Genomic DNA, 21,056 nt, shown 5'->3' on the forward strand with positions numbered 1-21,056 from the left:
CTTAATGCACACTTAATTTATATTATGTGAACTAAACATAAAAATGTTAAATACATAAAAATATAAAAACATATTCCTTAAAGTACTTATTTTTACAGAGTACTAATGTTAGAGTACTAATGTTACTCTCCAAACTACAACAATACATGCCTAAATACGTTTGTTTTTATTAAAATAATTTAGAATTCCTTTCATTCCAATTGAGGACTGCGCTTCCTGGGGAGTACCAATATGGCGGCCAGTGGCTTGAAAGCCTCTCATTGGACATGACATAATAAACAATTCAGGGTTTATAATATCACCTGAACCAACCCACTGGGCGGAGATTTCTCTCTCCCCTGCTCTTCACAGAATTGTTTTTATCAAGCCTGCGTCATTCCGAATGTTAGTCTGTTTGTTGTTAGTTGCGATAAAGGTGTTTTTCGTTATTAGGTCCCTATCCTAACACCAGACCTAACTTCAGTTGTCTGAGGGAGTTTGTCATGGATATTTTTGCGATAAAGGAGAGCTTTATTTTTGCTCGGCTCTTCAACTCCATTGAACTTTTACATTCAGCTATCATCTGCCGTTTGGGATAACGTTGAGGAATTTAAACGTAAGATTTAAAAAAATGTTTTTACCTTGCATTACTTGAACAGAATGCTAAACACTGTCTGTTGGCCTCGAAAATAAGCGTCTATGCATGAGGGGTACTGATTGTCATATTTATCAACTTCTGATAAGGAATCAAGCACTGCAGACTTGTCAGGCCATTACATAAAAATTATATCCGATATGATTGCCTTGGGTTATTATTAGTAATGCTTAGCTCGTCTAAATTTTATAGCCCATATGCAGTATTATAATTATGTAGTAATGTATTATAATTATTACTTGTTAGTTACATTAACGTGTTAATTACATCTCATAAAATTCATCACCCTTTGAAATGAAGGGCACATTGATTTGCTACTTGCATTATTAAATAGCGCTACATTGTGCCTTCAGAAAGTATTCACACCCCATGACTTTTAATTCATTTTGTAGTGTTAAAGTGGGGTTGAAATGGATTTAATTGTATAAAAATACATTTTTTATATATCTACACAAAATACTCTAAATGTCAAAAGTGGAAGGCAAAAGTGAAACACTTAAAAAATTAACCTAAACACTAATATTTTACCTGCAGACAGCCAGTATGCTGCGCTTGGCTCATCCTCAGGTAAGGTCCCCTCTTCATTAGGTGTTTTGGCGCTTCTCACTACACTGTCCGACGTGATCAGGCCTGATCTGAGCCAGGTTGGTTTAACCACTGCTCCTCCCTCTTCAGGCACACCCATTGTGATGTCCTCTCTGCCTCCTGCCCAATTGCACAACATATCCTATTCCTCTGTGCTCCCTTTCCTCTGAAGATACTTAGTGCCTTGCACTGACTCTGGCCTGGGAAGCCTCTTGCCCCAACCTCCACGGGTAAACACTTGTCTGTGCATTCGTCCACTACCTGGTACTTCAACAGCTTCCTCTCTTAGACTTCCTCAATCCTCTCCCTCCCATGGATCTGTCAGCTCGGGCATGATGGTGTTCTTTGTGCTCCTCAACCAGATCAGCAGGTCTGGTCTGAGTGATGTGTTAATGATGTTCTGGTGGAAGATTAGGTGTCTTCTGAGGTCAGCCTGCAACTTTTATGGGGTGCCAGCTGATTGTTCCTCACTACTGACAAAAATGGATGAAGCCTGGTCCTTTCTGTTTTAGCCTGATCTTTTTGGCTGCGTCCTCCAGCTGGGACGTTATTGCTGTCAGGACCTTGTCGTGTCTCCACCTGTACCTTCCATCAGTGTTTTCCTGCAGGATTATAGTATTTGCTCGAGGTTGGTTGATCTTCCACACAAAGTGCAGTTTGGGTCTTGTTTTAGTTCCCACACAACAAGGTTTGTCAGGCTTGGTAGTACATCGTACATGCTGCGGAAAACACACTTTATTCTGCTGGTCCTATCATCTAGATGTCAGCCCTTATTATTTTCCTCTCCCTGGCTCCTTCTCCGCATGTCAACTTGCCCTGCTGCCTCAGCCCAACTGCAATCGTTTGCCCTCCCTCCACCATGTACCGTATCTCTGTCAGCCTGAGGTCCCTTCTCTTCCATGTACTTGCTCTAGTCCAGGACACCCGTTTCACACAGCCAATACCCAGGCATCCTAAGGCCACGGTTCTGACAATGTCTTTGTGGTGTAGTCTTGCTCCCAACTCTTCACTGCTGATGTTGCTGACCACTTCCAGTGCGGCCCTCAATCCCAGCTTTCCTTACTTTCTCGTCCTTGCATTCCCGTAGCATTAGGACTTGCTTTGGTCATCTGCAATTTCCACCCTCTGCATCCAATCATTCGCCTGGTCAGTTGGCCTTTCAACACTTTCTGTGTCAGAGTTGTCAAAGCACTTCCCTAGGCTCATGACTAGTTTTTCTGTCAGCGGTGGAATTCGCTGCCATTCCACCTTGAACCGCTGCTGTCGTCCACTTTGCCTTTTTTCAGTACCAGGCTTTGTGATTTGCTTGGTTTAAAGGTCATCCTAGCCCACGTGACAAGTTTTTTTTCGGAGCTTCAAGCATCCATCTTGGTTGCCGTACCTTGGACTTCATGGTGGGTCCTCTGCTTGGTCTTTCAGCTGACTTCACAAGGAAATGGATTGCTGCAGCAAAAATGGACAGATATTGTACACCTGGTGACAATCTCCACCTCCAACCTCTGCAAATTGGGGGTGTAGTCCCCGACAATGAGTCTCATCATGAACTCGTCAAAGTCGTCCTGTAGGAGCACTTCTAAGGCACGGGGTATTTTTGTGTTATAGTTACCTATTTCAAATCAAATTGTATTAGTCTCATGAATATAACAGGTGTAGTAGATCTTATAGAGAAATGCTTACTTACAAGCCCCTAACCAACAATGAAGTTTAAACAATATGAATAAGAAATAAAAGTAACAAGTAATTCGAGAGCAGCAGTAAAATAACAATAGTGAGACTACACAGGGGATACCGGTACAGAGTCAATGTGTGAGTTATTAAAGTGACTATGCATAGATAACAGAGTAGCAGCAGTGTAAAAGACTCTAGTCTGGGTAGCCATTTGATTATATGTTCAGGAGTCACATGGCATGGGGGTAGAAGCTGTTTAGAACCCACTTGGACCTAGACTCGGTGCTCCGGTACCACTTGCCGTGCGGTAGCAGAGAAGTATATGACTAGGGTTGCTGGTGTCTTTGACAATTTTTAGGGCATTCCTCTGACATTGCCTGGTATATAGGTCCTGGATGGCAGGAAGTTTGTGGCCCCAGTGATGTACTGGGCTGTACGCACTACACTCTGTAGTGTAGTTGCATACCAGGCATCGATGCAACCAGTCAGGATGCTCTTGATGGTACAGCTGTATAACTTTTTGAGGATCTGAGGACCCATGCCAAAACTCATCAGTCTCCTGAGGGGGAATAGGTTTTGTTGTACACTCTTCACGACTGTCTTGGTGTGCTTGGACCATGTTAGTTTGTTGGTGATGTGGACAGCAAGGAAATTGAAGCTCTTAACTTGCTCCACTACAGCCCTGTCGATGAGAGTGGGGGCGTGCTCGGCCCTCCTTCTCCATGATCATCTCCTTTGTCTTTATCGCGGTGAGGGAGAGGTTGTTGTCCTGGCATCACAAAGCCAGGTCTCTGACCTCCTCCCTATAGGATGTCTCTTTGTTGATCAGGCTTACCACTGTTGTCATCTGCAAACTTAATGATGGTGTTAGAGTCGTGCCTGGCCATGCAGTCATGAGTGAACAGGAAGTACAGGAGGGGACTGCGCACGCACCAATGAGGGGCTCCTGTGTTGAGGATCAGTGTGGTGGATTTGTTGTTACCTACCCTTACCACCTGGGGGCGGCCCGTTAGGAAGTCCAGGATCCAGTTGCAGAGGGAGGTGTTTAGTCCCAGGATCCTTAGCTTATTGATGAGCTTTGAGGGCACTATGGTGTTGAACGCTGAGCTGTAGTCAATGAATGGCATTCTCACCTAGGTGTTCCTTTTGTCCAGGTGGGAAAGGGCAGTGTGAACTGCAATAGAAATCATCTGTGGATCTGTTAGGGTAGCATGCAAATTGGAGTGGGTCTAGGTTTTCTAGGGTAATGGTGTTGATGTGAGCCATGACCAGCCTTTCAAAAGCACTTCATTTAGGCAGGTTACCTTAGTCCTTGTGCCCAAGAACACTATGGTGTTCTGCTTAAAACATGCTGGTATTACAGACTCGGACAAGGAGAGCTTGAACATATCAGAGAAGACACTTGCCAGTTGGTCAGCTCATCACATCCTGGTAATCCGTCTGGCCTTGTGAATGCTGACCTGTTTAAAGGTTTTACTCGCCTGAGGAGAGCGTGATCACACAGTCGTCCGGAACAGCTAATGCTCTCATGCTTGTTTCAGTGTTATTTGCCTCGAAGCGAGCATAGAAGTAGTTTTGCTCGTCTGGTAGGCTTGTGTAACTGGGCAGCTCTTGGCTGTGCTTCCTTTTATAGCCTGTAATGGTTTACACGCCCTGCTTCATCCGATGAGCATCACAGCCAGTGTAGTACGACTCAATCTGAGCCCTGTATTGACGCTTTGCCTATTTGAAGGTTGGTCAGAGGGCGTATCGGGATTTCTTATAAGCTTCCGGGTTAGAGTCCCGCTCCTTGAAAGCAGCTCTAGCCTTTAGCTCAGTCCGGATATTGCCTGTAATCCATGGCTTCTGGTTAAGGTATGTACATACAGTCACTGTGGGGACGACGTCATCGAGGCACTTATTGGTGAAGCCAATGACTGATGTGTTATACTCCTCAATGCCATAGGAAAAATCCTGGAACATATTCCAGTCTGTGCTAGCAGAACAGTCCTGTAGCTTTTGATCTGAGCACTTTTTTATTAACCAAGTCACTGGTGCTTCCTGCTTTAATTTTTTGCTTGTAAGCAGGAATCAGGAGGATATAATTATGGAGGGCAAGGGAGAGTTTTGTATGCGTCTCTGTGTGTGGAGAGAGTTGGTGGTCAAGTTTTTTTCTCTCTAGTTGCACATTTAAAATGCTGATAAAAATTTGTTAACTGATTTATTTTCCCTGCATTCATGTCCCTGGCCACTAGGAGCACTGCCTCTGGATGTGCATTTTCCTGTTTGCTTATCGCGGATTTCAGCTCATTGAGTGCGGTCTTAGTGCCAGCATCTGTCTGTGGTGGTATGTAGAAAGCTTCGATAAATACAGATAAACTCTCTAGGTGATAGTGTGGTCCACAGCTTATCATGAGAAACTCTATGATAAGTCGAGCAAAACCTAGACACTTCCTTAGATATCGTGCACCAGCTGTTGTTTACAAATATAGATAGTCTGCCCCCTTGTCTTACCAGACTCGGCTGTTCTATCCTGCTGATACGTCATCGTTCAGCCACGTGAAGCATAAGATATTACAATTTTTAATGCCCCATTGGTAGTTTAATCTTCCTTCGTCCTCTTTTTCTCCGTCTTCTCTTCATTGAAATGATGGGGATTTGCATCTGTTCCGGCGAAAGCAGTATGTCCTTCACGTCAAGCTCGTCAGACAGGGGAAAAAAAGTTTCTGCCAGTTCCTGGTGAGTAATCGCTGTTCTGATGTTTATTTTTGGTCATAAGAGACGGTAGCAGCAACATTGGGTACAAAAGAAGTTTAAAAAATAAGTTACGAACAATGCCACGTGTTGGTACAGATGGCAATGTAGTGGATAGCAGCCATCTTGTGGGCTCCTGACCAGTTATGTCACTGCATTGTTAGTAAACACCTCTTGTTTATGAAAAAGTGACAAATAAAATGTGATTTTAATTTGAAAGATCAAGCCACAGGACAGCTACTTGTAGGCTTCCTTTGTTCTCTAATGCCTCTGTGATGATCCGTGTTAGTGCCTCTTGTGTGTTCTAGGCACCCTTATATTCCCAGGATTCCTTGCTTCTGCACTGATGTATCCCGGTACTTGTTGTCCAGCATGAACTTGGTCATTCTTCTTCCTACGATGGCAAAGAGAATATTTCCCTCCACATTCAAAAGAGAGAAGCTGTGAGATTTGTGTGGACTCCTCCTTTGGGATGAATCATCCCTCTGCTGACTTCAAGCCCTCCGCCTCTTTCTTTCTTCCACACAACCCTCAACAGCTTACAGAGCCTTGTTGGTAGTCTTGGGCAGTTCTTGTACACTTGGTATGGGATCCCTCCTGGTCCTGGTGCTGACTCTGCCCGTGCCTTCCTGATGTCTTTCACTTCTATCAGTCTAGGTTCCATCATGTCAAATTCCTCCTGGTGTTCGGGAGGGTTGAGGAGTTGTATTCTTCCAAATCCTGTTCTTGGAGTGGGTCGCTGTGTGTTTTCTTCAGGTAGTCTTCCACCTCCCTCTTGGGGCATTGCAGTCTTCTACTCTTCTTGTCCCCTAGTAGTTTGTTTGTGAACTTGTAGGGGTTACATTTCTGCCCTTTTCTGAGCTCTCCCTCGTGTTCCTGCAGTGGTTTTCAGCACACCTCAGGCTGCATTGTTGCTGTCATAGTGGGTCTTGAAGTCCCTTGTAGCTCTGCTCTCCTATTCTTCCTCTGCTGCTGTTTACCTTTTCTTTAGTCCTTTTGGGTATTCTATTATTTCCGCTATCTCCCTCTCTTGCCTGTTTGGTTGTTTCGCTGTGCATGTCATTTTTTGGCATGGGTCCCAAATCTACCTTGCCCCATGTTGCACATGATCGCAGCAAGGGCTACCAACTTGTGTTGTCTCAAAGTGTTGTCTCATGCACCATGTCTGTGTCACTGTCAACCTGTGTCCAGCTGTTCTTGTTCATTCTCTTGGGCCACCGTATCCTCTTTGTAATTTCCTGCTGTTGAATGCTTTCTGATCGGCCTCTGTTCACTGGCCCTCTCTGTGATTCCTTCAACCGGCTCTAACTCTGTGGTTTGTGTCCTGGTTTGGTTCCTTCACCGTCTCACCAAGGTCTTGCCTTGTGCTTGTCACCCGTTGTTGGGGTGCTAAACAGCCCATTTTGGTACGGTGGATTTTCAGCCCTCTCGTTCTTAAGCACTTTTCCACAACTGCATGTTCTAGGGTCCATGTCCCCTTTCGTTGTCTTTTTTTCAGGAAAAGTCATCTGTGTCTGGCCAGTGAGCCGTTCATCCTCCCCTCATTGGGTGAAAAGGATCAATATCAGGGTATATCTTTATCTAGATAATTCCGGATATCTAACATTTTATTTCCCTCACTAACTTTAAGCACCAGCTGTAAGAGCAGCTCACAGATAACTGCACCTGTACATAGCACATCTGTAAATAGCCCATCCAACTACCTCATCCCCATACTGGTATTTTTATTTTTCTCCTTTGCACCCCAGTATCTCTACTTGCACATCTATCACTCCAGTGTTTAATTGCCATATTGTAATTATTTTGCCGCTATGGCCTAATTTATTGCCTTCCCTCCCTTATCCTACCTCATTTGCACACACTGTATATAGACGTTTTCTATTGTATTATTGACTATGTTTGTTTGTTCCATGTGTAACTCTGTCGTTGTTTGATGCACTGCTTTGCTTTATCTTGGCCAGGTCACAGTTGAAAATGAGAACTTGTACTCAACTAGCCTACCTGGTTAAATAAAGGTGAAATACAAATACATTTAGATATAAGAAGTAGACATGTCCTTGATTTCATATATTTTCAAAATCTCCCGTATGAGTCCAGGGAGATATCTAAGGTGAGACACATTGAGTTCAACTTACTTACATTGTCCAATCTTTCTTGCTTTTACCTCCATTAGTGTCAAGTTCACCACCTATGTCCAGAACTGAACATTTACGAATTCAACAGTCGTGTCTCTGTCACTATCAAATGCAGTCATGGGTGGTAAACTCTACATTTATATCGAAATGGCAATTCAAATCAAGTTGTATTGGTCGCATACACATATTTAGCAGATGATATTGTGGGTGCAGCAAATTGCTTGTGTTCCTAGCTCCAGCAGTGCAGTAATACCTACCAATTCACAGCAATACACACAGATCTAAAAGTAAAAGGATGGAATGAAGAAATATAGAAATATTAGGACGATCAATGTTGGTTTCCGGAGTATAAATATATATACACGTGATGATTTATACACATTATGGTCAGTATGCGGATATACTAAATATTCTATCTGTAGAATATGTAGGATAGAAGAGTAGGAAATTAGTAAAACACTATGTAAACATTAAAGTGACCAGTGATTCTATGTACGTAGGACATCAGCCTCTAAGGTGCAGGGTTGAGTAGCTGGGTGGTAGCCAGCTAGTGACGGTGACTAAGTTCAGGGCAGGGTACTGGGAGGAGTGGCTCGGGTGGTTGATGTCCTTGGTGATTTCTTTGACATCGGGTGCTGTAGGTGTTCTGTAGGCAAGGCAGTGTGCCCCCGGTGATGCGTTGGGCAGACCGCACAACCCTCTGGAGTGCCCTGCGGTTGCGGGCGGTGCAGTTGCCGTACCAGGCGGCGATACAGCCTGACAGGATGCTCTTAATGGTGCATCTGTACGAGGGTCTTAGGGGCCAAGCCAAATGTATTCAGCTTCCTTAGGTTGAAAAGGCGCTGTTGCAGCTTCTTCACGACAATGTCTGTGTGGGTGGAGGTGATATGATCCTTAACTAGCCTCTCACTGGGAAATGATATTGGCTTTGCGGGGGCGTTACTTAAAATGTTAAAGCTGATCCAATTCATATCTGGTTGGCCTGTCAGCACGCGGTCCTGTGTGACAACAAATGTTGTAGTTCTTAATGGATCCCTATTTATTTATCTACATTTGTAGAGAATGTTAAAATAATTCAGTGGTGAATGAACTAATTTTAGAGCCCAAAATTGTTCGGGTGATATTAATTTATTTACAAATATTTTCTAGGGCAGACCAGGGCTTTTGGCACTGCTCGGTTGCTACGCAGTATTCGACCAGCAGAGTTCATTACTTCACGCTCCAAACCGGACACCGTGGGCCTGCATGTATCCAGTGGCAGTACAGTTGTCATTCCTGTCTGAACCTCAAATATTCAACTGTCTCTCTCTCTCTCTCTCTCTCTCTCGTTCTCTCTTTCCCTCTCACTCTTTCACCAACTCCCTTTCTTTTCTCTCAATCTTTTGCTTTCTCACCAGGGATCACCACACAGAGAAGAGGTGGGACGAGGAACACTGCTGGTGTTAACCTGGATATTATCCATCAACAACAGAGCTGCTGATGTCCATATAAAAAGCAATAAACTTCAGAGAAGGGAAAAAAAAGTACAAATTGGGTGGTCATCGTTGTGGCTGGTCACTGAGATTCTGAGGTATGGCTTCTAGCCTAACAAGTGCTGGCGTGGTGTGGGCCCTACTCTCCTTCCTGTGTGCGGCGGCCTCTTGCGTGGGTTTCTTCATGCCCTACTGGCTCCTGGGGTCCCAGATGGGTAAACCAGTCTCCTTCGGGACCTTCCGGAGGTGCTCGTACCCGGTGCGTGATGAGGCTCGCCAGGCCACGGTGATGCTGGAGCAGTGTGGACGCTACGCCTCGTTCCAGGGCATCCCTAGTCTGGAATGGAGGATTTGTACGGTGATAATCGGGTTGGGCTGTGGCCTGTTGCTCCTGGTGGCACTCACGGCCCTCATGGGATTCTGTTTGTCTGATCTCATCTCCAGGACCATTGGACGCGTGGCTGGGGGCATCCAGTTTTTTGGGGGTAAGTTAAAATCAAGTCACAGCCTGCTGATTTGAAAATTGGATAGTGATGGAACGATGAGTGGGTGGGTGGGATGGATGGATGAAGGCGGGTTAACTTGAATTTCAGTCATGGGATTTTTTTGTTTTGCTGAAAGAACGAGTACCCTCTTAGAAATAGTGTCGACTCAAGAAACCCTGGAGATCCTCAAGGAGCCATTGCCAGTTAATGGTTCATATTTGCACCTTCAGTTAGTTGTGGGGTTCTTGGTGGATCCTTTAATGGTTCAATGTAGCAATGAGTTTCTGGAGGAACCCTGGAGTGTTGAGGTGACAGTATTAATGTCACACCGGCAGTCATGATCTGCTCTTAAAAAAAAGATATTTAAATAATGATTGTGCCGTTGTACAATACATAGCCTACCGCATATTACACATGGAAGAAAAACACAAAGCTGATTTAACATGTCTTTGGTACATACAGTGCCATCAAAGTATTCATATCCCTTGATTTATTCCACATTTAGTTGTTTCAGCCTTCAAAATGTATGAAATATTTTTTTTTTGGGGGGGGTATTGATCATATTCTGGCCTCTAATGGAAAAGGGGGCAGTCTTAAACAATTAAACCAAAGGGAAAGTGTTTGGATTTACAAACAGTTTAAACTGTTCATGTTTTGCTGTGTTCTAGTGTACTATGGAATATTTAGCTTTCTTATTCTTGACATTTCCCCCAGTCATATTTAAGGTTAGAACTACCTTTTAGTGTTCTGATACTTCTAGCTTGGAGTTGTATTTTTATGATAAAACAGCTACAGTATTTCACATTTTAACATGTATAGTATTTCTTACTAGGTGTGTCCAATCAATTTTGTAACCACTCCCTCTTTCAATTAGGGCTAATTGGAAAAGCTGTTCAAAAGAGGACATTTTTTTTTTGTACTCCCTGACGAAGGCCATGCAGCCGAAACGCGCTGGTTTAAAAAAAAAAAAACGTTGTTTCTTTTGAACATGCCGTACTAATAAAGGCATTTTAATTAATTAAATTAAGAGTGCCTTGGTCCTCCCTTCTTTTTTGATGACCAATTTACCCCTTTTACCAAAGAGCACCTATCTACCAAAATGTACTATCAGGTACCTTAGCAGCGCTTCCCTTCCTCCTCTTTCTACCATTTGGCATTGTTGTTTAGTTTTCTTAAGTTTTATGCTTGAATTTAAATTTGATATGTTAGCTGTTAGGTCAAATATACTGTTCATGCTTCCTACCGCTAAGTTTACACCTTAACCATTACAGTGAAATATTTTGCCCAGGATGTTGTCAAGGGGGAATTGGATTTGTTGTTGGCCAATCATTTTTTGGTAGGCTTCTACAATACCCTCCTTCCATCTATAGCATTTCTTAGCAGCATGCCGTTTGTTTTCGGCTTTGATGCTTCATAAGTATTGCTCTGTTCAAGTAGATTGTGATTATTATAGTTCATATATTTATTACTATATAGTATTGTGGTCTGATAGGGGTGTTCGTTGGCTAAATGTGAACGCCCTGCCTTGAGAGATTGAGTTGTGGTCGGTGATAAAGTAGTCTACAGCACTAAGGCAAAGAGATGAGCTATAGGTGTACCTACCGTAGGAGTCCCCTCGACGCCTACCATTGACTATGTACAGACCCATCGTGCGACAGAGCTGCAGGAGTTGTGAGTTTTTTTTTTTTTTTTTTTCATAGTTGTGATATTGGGGAGGAAATGCTGTCACCTCCCAGGTAGGTTTCTATACCCCTGTGTACTGAGAGTGTCAGGTTCTTGTCCAGTTTTTGCATTTAGATCACCACAGACTGGTACATGTCCCTGGGCCTGGAGATGGTTGAACTCCACTCTAGGCTGTAGAAACTGTCATCATTAAAGTATGGGGATTCTATTGGGGGGATATAGGTAGCACTCTCTCTCTGATCCTGTGAAAAGCCTGCTGAAAATAACGGTCTGAGGTTTCCCTTCACATTACTGTTCCAGACTTGTACAGGTTGACACAGTCTGTCTCGGTGTCCTCAATGTCCAGTATTCTGGGTTAATACCCTCTCTCTTGACAGAGGGTAACTGTACTTTGATGGCCTCTGCATAGTAGTGTGAAGCCTCATCCTTTGGGAGGGGGAAGCAGGCTTTTTGTGCTCTGCTGCAGTTATTGTATTCAAGGAAATTCACACCTCAGTGAAAATTGAAGTTGCTGCTGGGAGACTTGTCATCCTAAATTCTGTTCTCTGGTCTTTTCTAAATTCTATTCTATCGTCCATGCACTGGTTCTTACATGCCAGTGATGTGCGCGGAGGCTAGATTTACTCACAAATAACCTCCGAGTAGCTCTAAAAAGTCAATTTTATTCTATGCAAATGACAGCCTATGCATTATAGCATATAGCCTGCCTGATTGGGCATTTTTTCAGGATTAATCAGCTAAGAAACATGCTAATATAGGGATTTCTAGTGAGGTGGGGAGTAAACTGTCGTATTTCTTCCACAAGAAGAAACTTATACACCTCATAAAGCAAGGAAGTCAAACGCGGAAACTATGGATACAACTTCCTCCGCTATCTCGCTGATAATGCAACTAGAAATCCCTATATTAGCACGTTTTTGTTTGCTGATACATCCTGAACAAATACACCATATTACTGGCCTGCTAATGTGCCTTGACCTTGTAGGCTACAAACAATAATAACATTCTTCAGTACAATGTGTTATTGTAGCCTAGGTAGGATACATTTCATGCGAATAAAAACCTGGAACAATAGGGTAGCTTTTCAGCTGGTACCTGGGGACCGGGAGGGAGCGCGCTCAGCGCAGCCTCGGGAGTGCACATAGTGTAGGCTAACTATGATTTCCTTATCTGATTAAAAACAAATATGAATCATTTCACTGTTTAACCTGTTGCGACGAGCAATCCGTATCCGGGATCCTATTTATAGCCTCAAGCTCATTACCATAACGTAACGTTAACTAAATCGCAAATGAAATAAATATATTAGCTCTCAAGCTTAGCCTTTTGTTAACACCACTGTCATCTCAGATTTTCAAAATATGCTTTTGAACCATAGCTAAACAAGCATTTGTGTAAGAGTATTGATAGCCTAGCATAGCATTAAGCCTAGCATTCAGCATGCAACATGCAACATTTTCACAAAAACAAGAAAAGCATTCAAATAAAATAATTTACCTTTGAAGAACTTCAGATATTTTCAATGAGGAGACTCAGATAGCAAATGTTCAGTTTTTCCAAAAATATTATTTGTGTAGGACAAATCGCTCCATTTTGTTCATCACGTTTGGGTAAGAAAAAAAACGAAAATTAGTTCATTACAACGCAAACTTTTTTCCAAATTAACTCCATAATATTGACAGAAACATGGCAAACGTTGTTTAGAATCAATCCTCAAGGTGTTTTTCACATATCTATCGATGATAAATCATTCGTGGCAGTTGACCTTCTCCTCTGAAGAAAATGGAACGCGCATGGAGCTGTAGATTACGCAATAATTTCGACGGAGGACACCGGGCGGATACCTGGTAAATGTAGTCTCTTGTGGTCAATCTTCCAATGATATGCCTACAAATACGTCACAATGCTGCAGACACCTTGGGGAGACGACAGAAAGTCCAGGCTCATTCCTGGTGCATTCACAGCCATATAAGGAGACATTGGAACACAGGGCATTCAAAATCTGGACCATTTCCTGTATGAAATTTCACGAGAGATGCACGCTTCCTCTTGCTTGCTGAACGTAAAATATTCTACAGCATTAAGAACGGGCAGGGGGTTGGAAAGGAGAAGCCCTTATTTTCCTATAAGTCAATCTTAACACTGGGCTACAGCCAGACAGAATACATCATATGAGTGGCCTGTTAATGTACCTTTCTGGACCTTTTTTTTATTGTCGAGAATGGACCCAAACTGATTCAAATGGTTGCATAATCAGGCTGACAACCTAGGCTATGTAGTTATTTCGACATGATACAAAACAGGACGTTTGAGCGGTTACTCAAATTAGCCTATATCACTGCATTATACAGCCTATGGACAATAATTGCATACTCACTTGATAACAATAATACATTCATCATTGTTATAACCCAGATAAAAAAATGTAGCCCTAGGTCTAATCAATAGTAGAGCTTTGAGCGCCTGGGGACCACGCACCTGGAGGAACGCACTGCAGATCTGCCATTTCATCTGTTCACTATGTTTCTTGCATTTTGACTGGCAAATATTGATATTTATCCCATATCCCAAATATCTAGCTCATTTTTAACTTCTTACTTTGGCTACACATCACAAGACTCTCTTCCAGCTGTTCCCTTGCGCAACTGGCTATGTCAAGGGTAGGCAGCCCTGGTCTTGGAGTGCCAAGCAGGCTCTTCATGTTTTTGATTAACCAACCTGGAAGACCAGGTGTGTTGAATTCAGTCAATCACTGAACTGCTAAATTAGCTCTGTAGCTCAGGTGTGGTGCCTAGTTGGAACAAAATCCTGCAGGACCTGTGGCACTTCAGGAACAGTGTTCCCTACCCCTGGGCTATAGACTATGCAAGCCTCTCTGCAATAGGCCATTTCTTTTTTTTGTGAAATCCCAGGAATAGCTATAGTAAAAGCTATAGGTCATTTATTTGTATAATGTTTTTTATACAAGGCCTAATAGCCTATTCGAGGAAATAATTTAAATAATTTATATGCCCAATGTGCTGTGGCAACGGATCAAATGTTTCCAGTGCCAGTGTTTGGTTAATGGACCCTCTCTCTCCACCGTGTAATTTAAATATCCTGTTTGTCTATATAACAGGGTGAGCAGAGCTGAGTGTAGCTTGACAGGTGCTTTTGCCTGTTATTTGTCCGTGAGGCGAGTACACAGCCGTATTGACCTCGAACAAGCGCCGAGTCGATGGACATTTGGATGTATTCTGTCATGAAGTAGTCAAAAACAATACCACTCTCATACTGGACACACCTTTTCAACATGAGGAGATGATGCTTTATCAATAGCCAGGCTATATCCCAAACCAGTGGTCATTATCAATGTGCCAAGATTCGGTTTCAACTCAACATCAATTCCTTACGAACCCTTCCATGCCACTCCTGAACAATACATGTGATTCAGATGTCATTCAAAGTACCACAACCTTGAATTGTCAGTAGAATGTGAAATGTGGGAACTCACTTTCTCTAGGTCCCCTGGTCGTTCGCAAATTGCAACCACGCGGTTCTCCCGATCCACTTCAGAAAGAATACAATTCCTTTCCTTCTAATTCTCGCCACCCACCTTTTACTCTACCACTCTTCCACTCTGACGTTGCAAACGAGGTGTTTTTTAAACTTGGAAAATAGTTTCAGGTGCAAAAGTGTCCATTTTATCAGGTAATGTGGTTTTTTGCTCACTATCTATAGCTTTGTTCAGTTCAAAGGGCCCACCAAATTATGGAGACACCCAAATGTACACAGTTTACCCCAGGGCAATACCCACACAACATGTCTAGGCAATAAGCATGCGCAAAATATGAAATCGTCTCGAATGAAGCTACTTCAAGCTAGGCAAAGGAGAGCTGCGTATGCTGACCCTATGCGTTAATGTTCAAACTACCGACTGGGGTCATTTTGAACCAAGAGGAATATTTTTTTTTTATCATAGCCCAAAGGTGGTTTATTCAATTCTTCTAATATTTCATGATGTTGTCAATCAACTTGTTCTTAATATGTTACAGTGCATTCGGAAGGTGTTCAGACCCCTTGACTTTTTCCACATTTTGTTACGTCACAGCCTTATTCTAAATTGGATTAAATAGTTTTTTCCCCTCATCAATCTACACACAAGACCCCATGATGACAAAACTAAAAACAGGTTTTTAGACATTTTTGCTAATGTATAAAAAAAAAAAAAATAATCACATTTACATAAGTATTTGAACCCTCTACTCAGTACTTTGTGGAAACACCTTTGCCAGCGATTGCAGCCTCGAGTCTTCTTGGGTATGACGCTACAAGCTTTGCACACCTGTATTTGGGGTGTTTCTCACATTCTTTTCTGCAGATCCTCTCAAGCTCTGTCAGGTTGGATGGGGAGTGTTGCTGCACAGCTATTTTAATGGTCTTTCCAGAGAGGTTCAATCGAGTTCGGGTTCTGGCTGGACCACTCAAGTACATTCAGAGACTTGTCCCGAGACTTGTGTTGTCTTGGCTGTGTGCTTAGGGTTGTTGTACTGTTGGAAGGTGAACCTTCACCCCAGTTTGAGGTGCTGGCTGCTTCGGAGCAGTTTTTCATCAAGGATCTCTCTGTACTTTGCTCAGTTTGTCTTTCCCTCAATCCTGACTAGTCTCCCAGTCCCTGCCACTGAAAAACATATCCACAGCCTGATGCTGCCACCAACTATGATTTACGGTATCCTCAGAGGGTGGAGTGATCTTGACCTTATAGGTCAAGTGGAATAAGTAATTGGTAGAACTGTAATACAGAAACCAGCGACCATCTGAATGTGCACATAGTGCTATATTGTGTGTATTCTCCAAAAAAATAGTTTTTCTATGGAAAATGTATATAAATATGCACTTAGTACTAATGTGGATTCTGCTTTGGAAAAATGTATAATGATGTTTTTGATAAGAATAAAGTAGATATTTTGCTGTGATTTGTATCTTTTTCTTTTGCTTCCTAAGTTGTGATGAAGTGAGGGCAGGCCATGCTCAAGTGTTTAGGTTGCGCTTCAGTATGCTGGTCTGGTTGGTTGGCTGCTCTCATTTTCACTATCCAACGTGAGATCTTGTCAATTCATTAATGTGTGCAAGGAAAGCTGATGTAGCTATGGGTACACTCTCAATACCACATACAGAAAATATTCAGCTTTGCAGTTCAGCTGGCAAGAACTAACGGATCTGCTGTGCTGATAAGATCTTCTATTACAGGTTTTTATATCCCTGTGATTTAGCCATTGTGGATCTGTTTAACCTGAACATATCCCACAGACAACATCTTGCATTTGTTAATACCCACATTCCTGAGCTGAATAACTGTAGCATTACTGTTTGAAGATATCACCGCAACACAAATACCCAAGGTTTAGATTCCAATCCACCCTTTTATCAAGTATTTATATGAAAACATCAGCAATGAGGCCAACTTGTAGCAATCATGGAAATGGGAGATTCTCAGATTTTCTTATATTGCATCTTCACAATTAGCATAAATCCAGTTTCTTGTAGATAGTAAATCAAACATCACAACTTGGGAAGTTTAGAACAATCTTAACCCTTTTGCTGTGTATTTTACTTGTTAATTCCAGAGAGAATGACAAATGTGTACAAAATGGGTGCCAGCCTGTTGAGATCAGGGGCACAGTACAGGCAGGCTGGATGCAGCCCAGAGACCTTTGAAAGCTCTGCAACAGTCTCCTTTGTTCTCCAGCCTCACAGACGTGACAGAGGTATTGCTCGTCTGACCAACCACCTACGGAAAATTAATTGGCTGTCATTATATTGGCTTTTATAATTCATTGGCTTTCATTATAGCTTACGAATACAGACAACATTTTACGTCAGTTGATCACTGTAGCTGCCAAAATTAGTCTCAGAAAGCGAGGTTAGTCTCAGACATCATTCATAATCCTGACCCCCAAACACACACTCGCAGGCACAAACACACAGTAGAACAGTAATTTAGACATAGATACATATCCAATCTGTAGTAAGTAAATCACTGACTCTCAGTCAGGTGGTTAAATATGCAGACAGGTTCGATGCATAATTAACAGCTGTAAATTGCCTATTTCCTAATGTTCATCTCGTCTATCTGCCTGTGAGTCTACTTGCCTGTCTGTCTGTCAACACTGCTGCTGCGCATACTGTCCTGAGTTTAGAAGCCAACCCCGGTAGATGTTTTCTTCTCCTTGGTTATAGCAGCTATGTTGTTCTGTGTGGCCATTGGTCCAGGCAGGTTTAGGTGCTCCAGAAGGCCAAATGGAATGGTGCCACCATGACAACCTGGCAGAACATATGGCTCTGAACCCACAGTCACCACAAACGACACAGACGTTAACACAAACATGGCACACACTTGCTGTGTGTCTTCCTATTGTTTGTTCTCCCACTTCTGATTCCTCTAAAGCGCTTCTTTTGCAGTCGTTTTAATCCCCCACAATTTATACCCCTCACTCACTCTCAAACCTACATCCATAAGTCAACCACTCACTCTTAGTCTCTCCTCTTTATTACGTGTGCCGTGCTTGTGCAGCTCAGGACTTTCTCCCCCAAGCAAAATTATAATGAACTGAACGTTGATCTTACAATCAACATATGAAGCTGTAACTTGTCAGCTACATATTGCATGCTTAAGTCGAATCATGATCATAAATAAGGACAACCAATAACTTTCCACAACATGAACAGACACATTCATGTCACTGAATTATTATTTTTTTACACCAACCCTTTTCTTTCTTTCTTTTTCACTCTGCATTACAGATTTCTAACTAGGTATGCCTGTTCTTATACTGTATCTGTTACCACAACACTGTAACCCAGCAGGCAGTGGTGTGGTGACACTCCCCCGATCCTTTGTGTGTCCATCGCCTCTCCTTCACTGAACTCCCCTGATCATGCAGGGAATATGGGATGATTGTTATGAAAGAGCAGAGGCATGGAGTCTACAAGGTGTCGAAAGTGTTCCACAGGGATGCTGGCCCATGTTGACTCCAATGCTTCCTGCACTTGTGTCAAGTTGGCTGGATGTCCTTTGGGTGTTGGACCATTCTTGATACACACAGGAAACTGTCGAGTGTGAAAAACCCAGCAGCGTTGCAGTTCTTGACACACTCAAACCGGTGCGCCTGCACCTACTACCATACCCCGTTCAAAGGCACTTAAATATTTTGTCTTGCCCATTCACCCTCTGAATAGCACACACACAATCCATGTCTCAATTGTCTCAAGGCTTAAAACTCCCTCTTTAACCTGTCTCCTCCCCTTCATCTACACTGATTGAAGTGGATTTAAAGTAGGCATCAATAAGGGATCATAGCTTTGACCTGAATTCACCTGGTCAGTCTATCATGGAAAGTGCAGGTGTTCCTAATGTTTTGTACACTCATTGTAAACTTGCCATCAAGTTAGACGCAAAGAGTCGTCTAGAATGTCATTGTATGCTGTAGTGTTAAGATTTCATTTCACTGGAACTAAGGGGCCTAGCACAAACAATGCAAAACAACCCTGGACCATTATCCCTCCTACACCAAATCTAATTTTATTTGTCACATGTGCCGAATACAACAGGTAGACCTTACCGTGAAATGCTTACTTACAAGCCCTTAAACAATAATGCAGTTCAAGAAAGAGTTAATAAAATATTTATTAAATGAACTATAGTAAATTAAAGTAACACAAGAAATGTACTTAACAATAACGAGGCTATATACTGGGTGTACCGGTAGTGAGTCAATGTGCAGGAGTACAGGTTAGTCAAGGTCATTTGTAAAGTGAGGGGGGGGGGGGGTCGGGGTCAATGTAAATAATCTGGGTGGCCATTTGATTAGTTTAGTTGTTCAGCGGTCTTATGGCTTGGGGGTAGAAGCTGTTAAGGAGCCTTTTGGTTCTAGACTCGGCTTTCCGGTACTGCTTGCCGTGCCGTAGCAGAGAGAACAGTCTGACTTGCGTGACTGGAGTCTTTTACCAATTTTTGGGGGGGGGCTTTCCTCTGACACCGCCTAGTATATAAGTCCTGGATGTCAGGAAGCTTGGCCACAGTGATGTACTGAACTGTATGCACTACCCTCTGTAGCGCCTTACGGTCAGATGCCGAGCAGTTGCCATACTAGGCGGTGATTCAACCGGTCAGGATGCTCTCGATGGTAAAGCTGTAGAAATTTGAGGAGATGGGGACCCATGCCAAATCTTTTCAGTCTCCTGAAGGGGAAAATGTGTTGTCGTGCCCTCTTCACGGCGCTCTTGGTGTGTTTGGACCATGATAGTTTGTTGGTGATGTGGACACCAGGGAACTTAACTCTCGACCCGTTCCACTTCAGTCCCGTTGATGTTAATGGTGGCCTGTTCGACCCTCATTTTACTATAGTCCACGATCAGCTCCTTTGTCTTGCTCACATTGAGAGGTTGTCCTGGCACAACACCACCAGGTCTCTGACCTCATCCCTATAGGCTGTTTCATTGTTGTCGGCGATCAGGCCTACCACTGTTGTCATCAGCAAACTTGATGATGGTGTTGGAGGCATGCTTGGCCACTCAGTTGTGGGTGAACAGGGAGTACAGTAGTAGGCCAAGCACACACCCCTGAGGGGCTCCAGTGTTGTGAGTCAGCGTGGCAGCTCTGGTGTTGCCTACTCTTACCACTTGGGGGCGGCCCATCCAGGATGTACAGGATCCAGTTGCAGAGGGAGGTGTTTAGTCCCAGGGTCCTTAGCTTAGTGATGTTTCACGTAGGTGTTTCTTTTGTCCAGGTGGGAAAGGGCAGTGTGGAGTGCAATTGAGTCATCTGTGGATCTGTTGGGGCGGTTTGTGAATTGGAGTGGGTCTAGGGTGTTGATATGAGCCATGACCAGCCTTTTAAAGGACTTCATGGCTACCAACATGAGAGCTACGGGGCGGTAATCTTGTAGGCAGGTTACCTTTGCTTTCTTGGGCACAGGGACTATGGTGGTCTGTTTGAAACATGAAGGTATTACAGACTCGGCCAGGGAGAGGTTGAAAATGTCAGTGAAAAAACTTACCAGTGTGTCCACACATGCTTTGAGTACACGTCCTGGTAATCCATCTGTCCCTGAGGCTTTGTGAATGTTGACCTGTTTAAAGGTCTTGCTCACATCAGCTGCGGAGAGCGTAATCACACAGTCATCCAGAACTGAGCTAGTGCTCTTGTGCATGCTTCAGTGTTGCTTGCCTCAAAGTGAACATAAAAGGCATTTAGCTCGTCTGGTAGGTTGCATCCCTGGGCAGCTCATGGCTGGGTTTCTCTTTGTGGTTCGTAATAGTTTACAAGCCCTGCCACGTTCGAGTGTCAAGAGCCGGTGTAGTAGGATTCGGTCTTAGTCTTGTACTGACACTTTTCCTGTTTCATGGTTCTACTGAGGGCATAGCGGTATTTCTTTTACGCTACCAGATCCCTCTCCTTGAAAGCGGCAGCTCTAGCCTTTACTTCGATGCGGATGTTGCCCGTAATCCATGGCTTCTGGTTGGGAAATGTATGTACGGTCACTGTGGGGACGACGTCGTCGATGGACTTATTAATGAAGCTGGTGACTGAGGTGGTACACTCAATGCTGTTGGCTGAATCCCGGAACATATTCCAGACTGTCCTGTAGCGTAGCATCTGCTTCATATGACCACTTCCGTA

The 21,056-nt window shown here is 43.3% G+C and overlaps 1 protein-coding gene across 2 annotated transcripts in view; it reads left to right on the top strand.

Moving 5' to 3' along the window:
* The first annotated feature begins 311 nt into the window (after nt 1-311).
* Nucleotides 312-21,056, top strand: part of LOC124040576 (LHFPL tetraspan subfamily member 6 protein-like) — a 33,354-nt gene continuing 12,609 nt past the window's right edge. Inside the window, exons 1-2 of one of the 2 annotated variants that reach the window (XM_046357711.1) lie at nt 312-595; nt 9,153-9,712. In XM_046357711.1, coding sequence (XP_046213667.1) covers nt 9,328-9,712 — 385 coding nt within the window. In that variant the 5' untranslated portion in view covers nt 312-595; nt 9,153-9,327. Of the gene's footprint in view, nt 596-5,496; nt 5,606-9,152; nt 9,713-21,056 lie in introns of those variants that run through there. The other variant, XM_046357713.1, reaches the window with a different exon arrangement.

The sequence above is a fragment of the Oncorhynchus gorbuscha genome, linkage group LG01 (assembly GCF_021184085.1).
Source record: "Oncorhynchus gorbuscha isolate QuinsamMale2020 ecotype Even-year linkage group LG01, OgorEven_v1.0, whole genome shotgun sequence".
NCBI classification, from domain to species: Eukaryota; Metazoa; Chordata; class Actinopteri; order Salmoniformes; family Salmonidae; genus Oncorhynchus; species Oncorhynchus gorbuscha.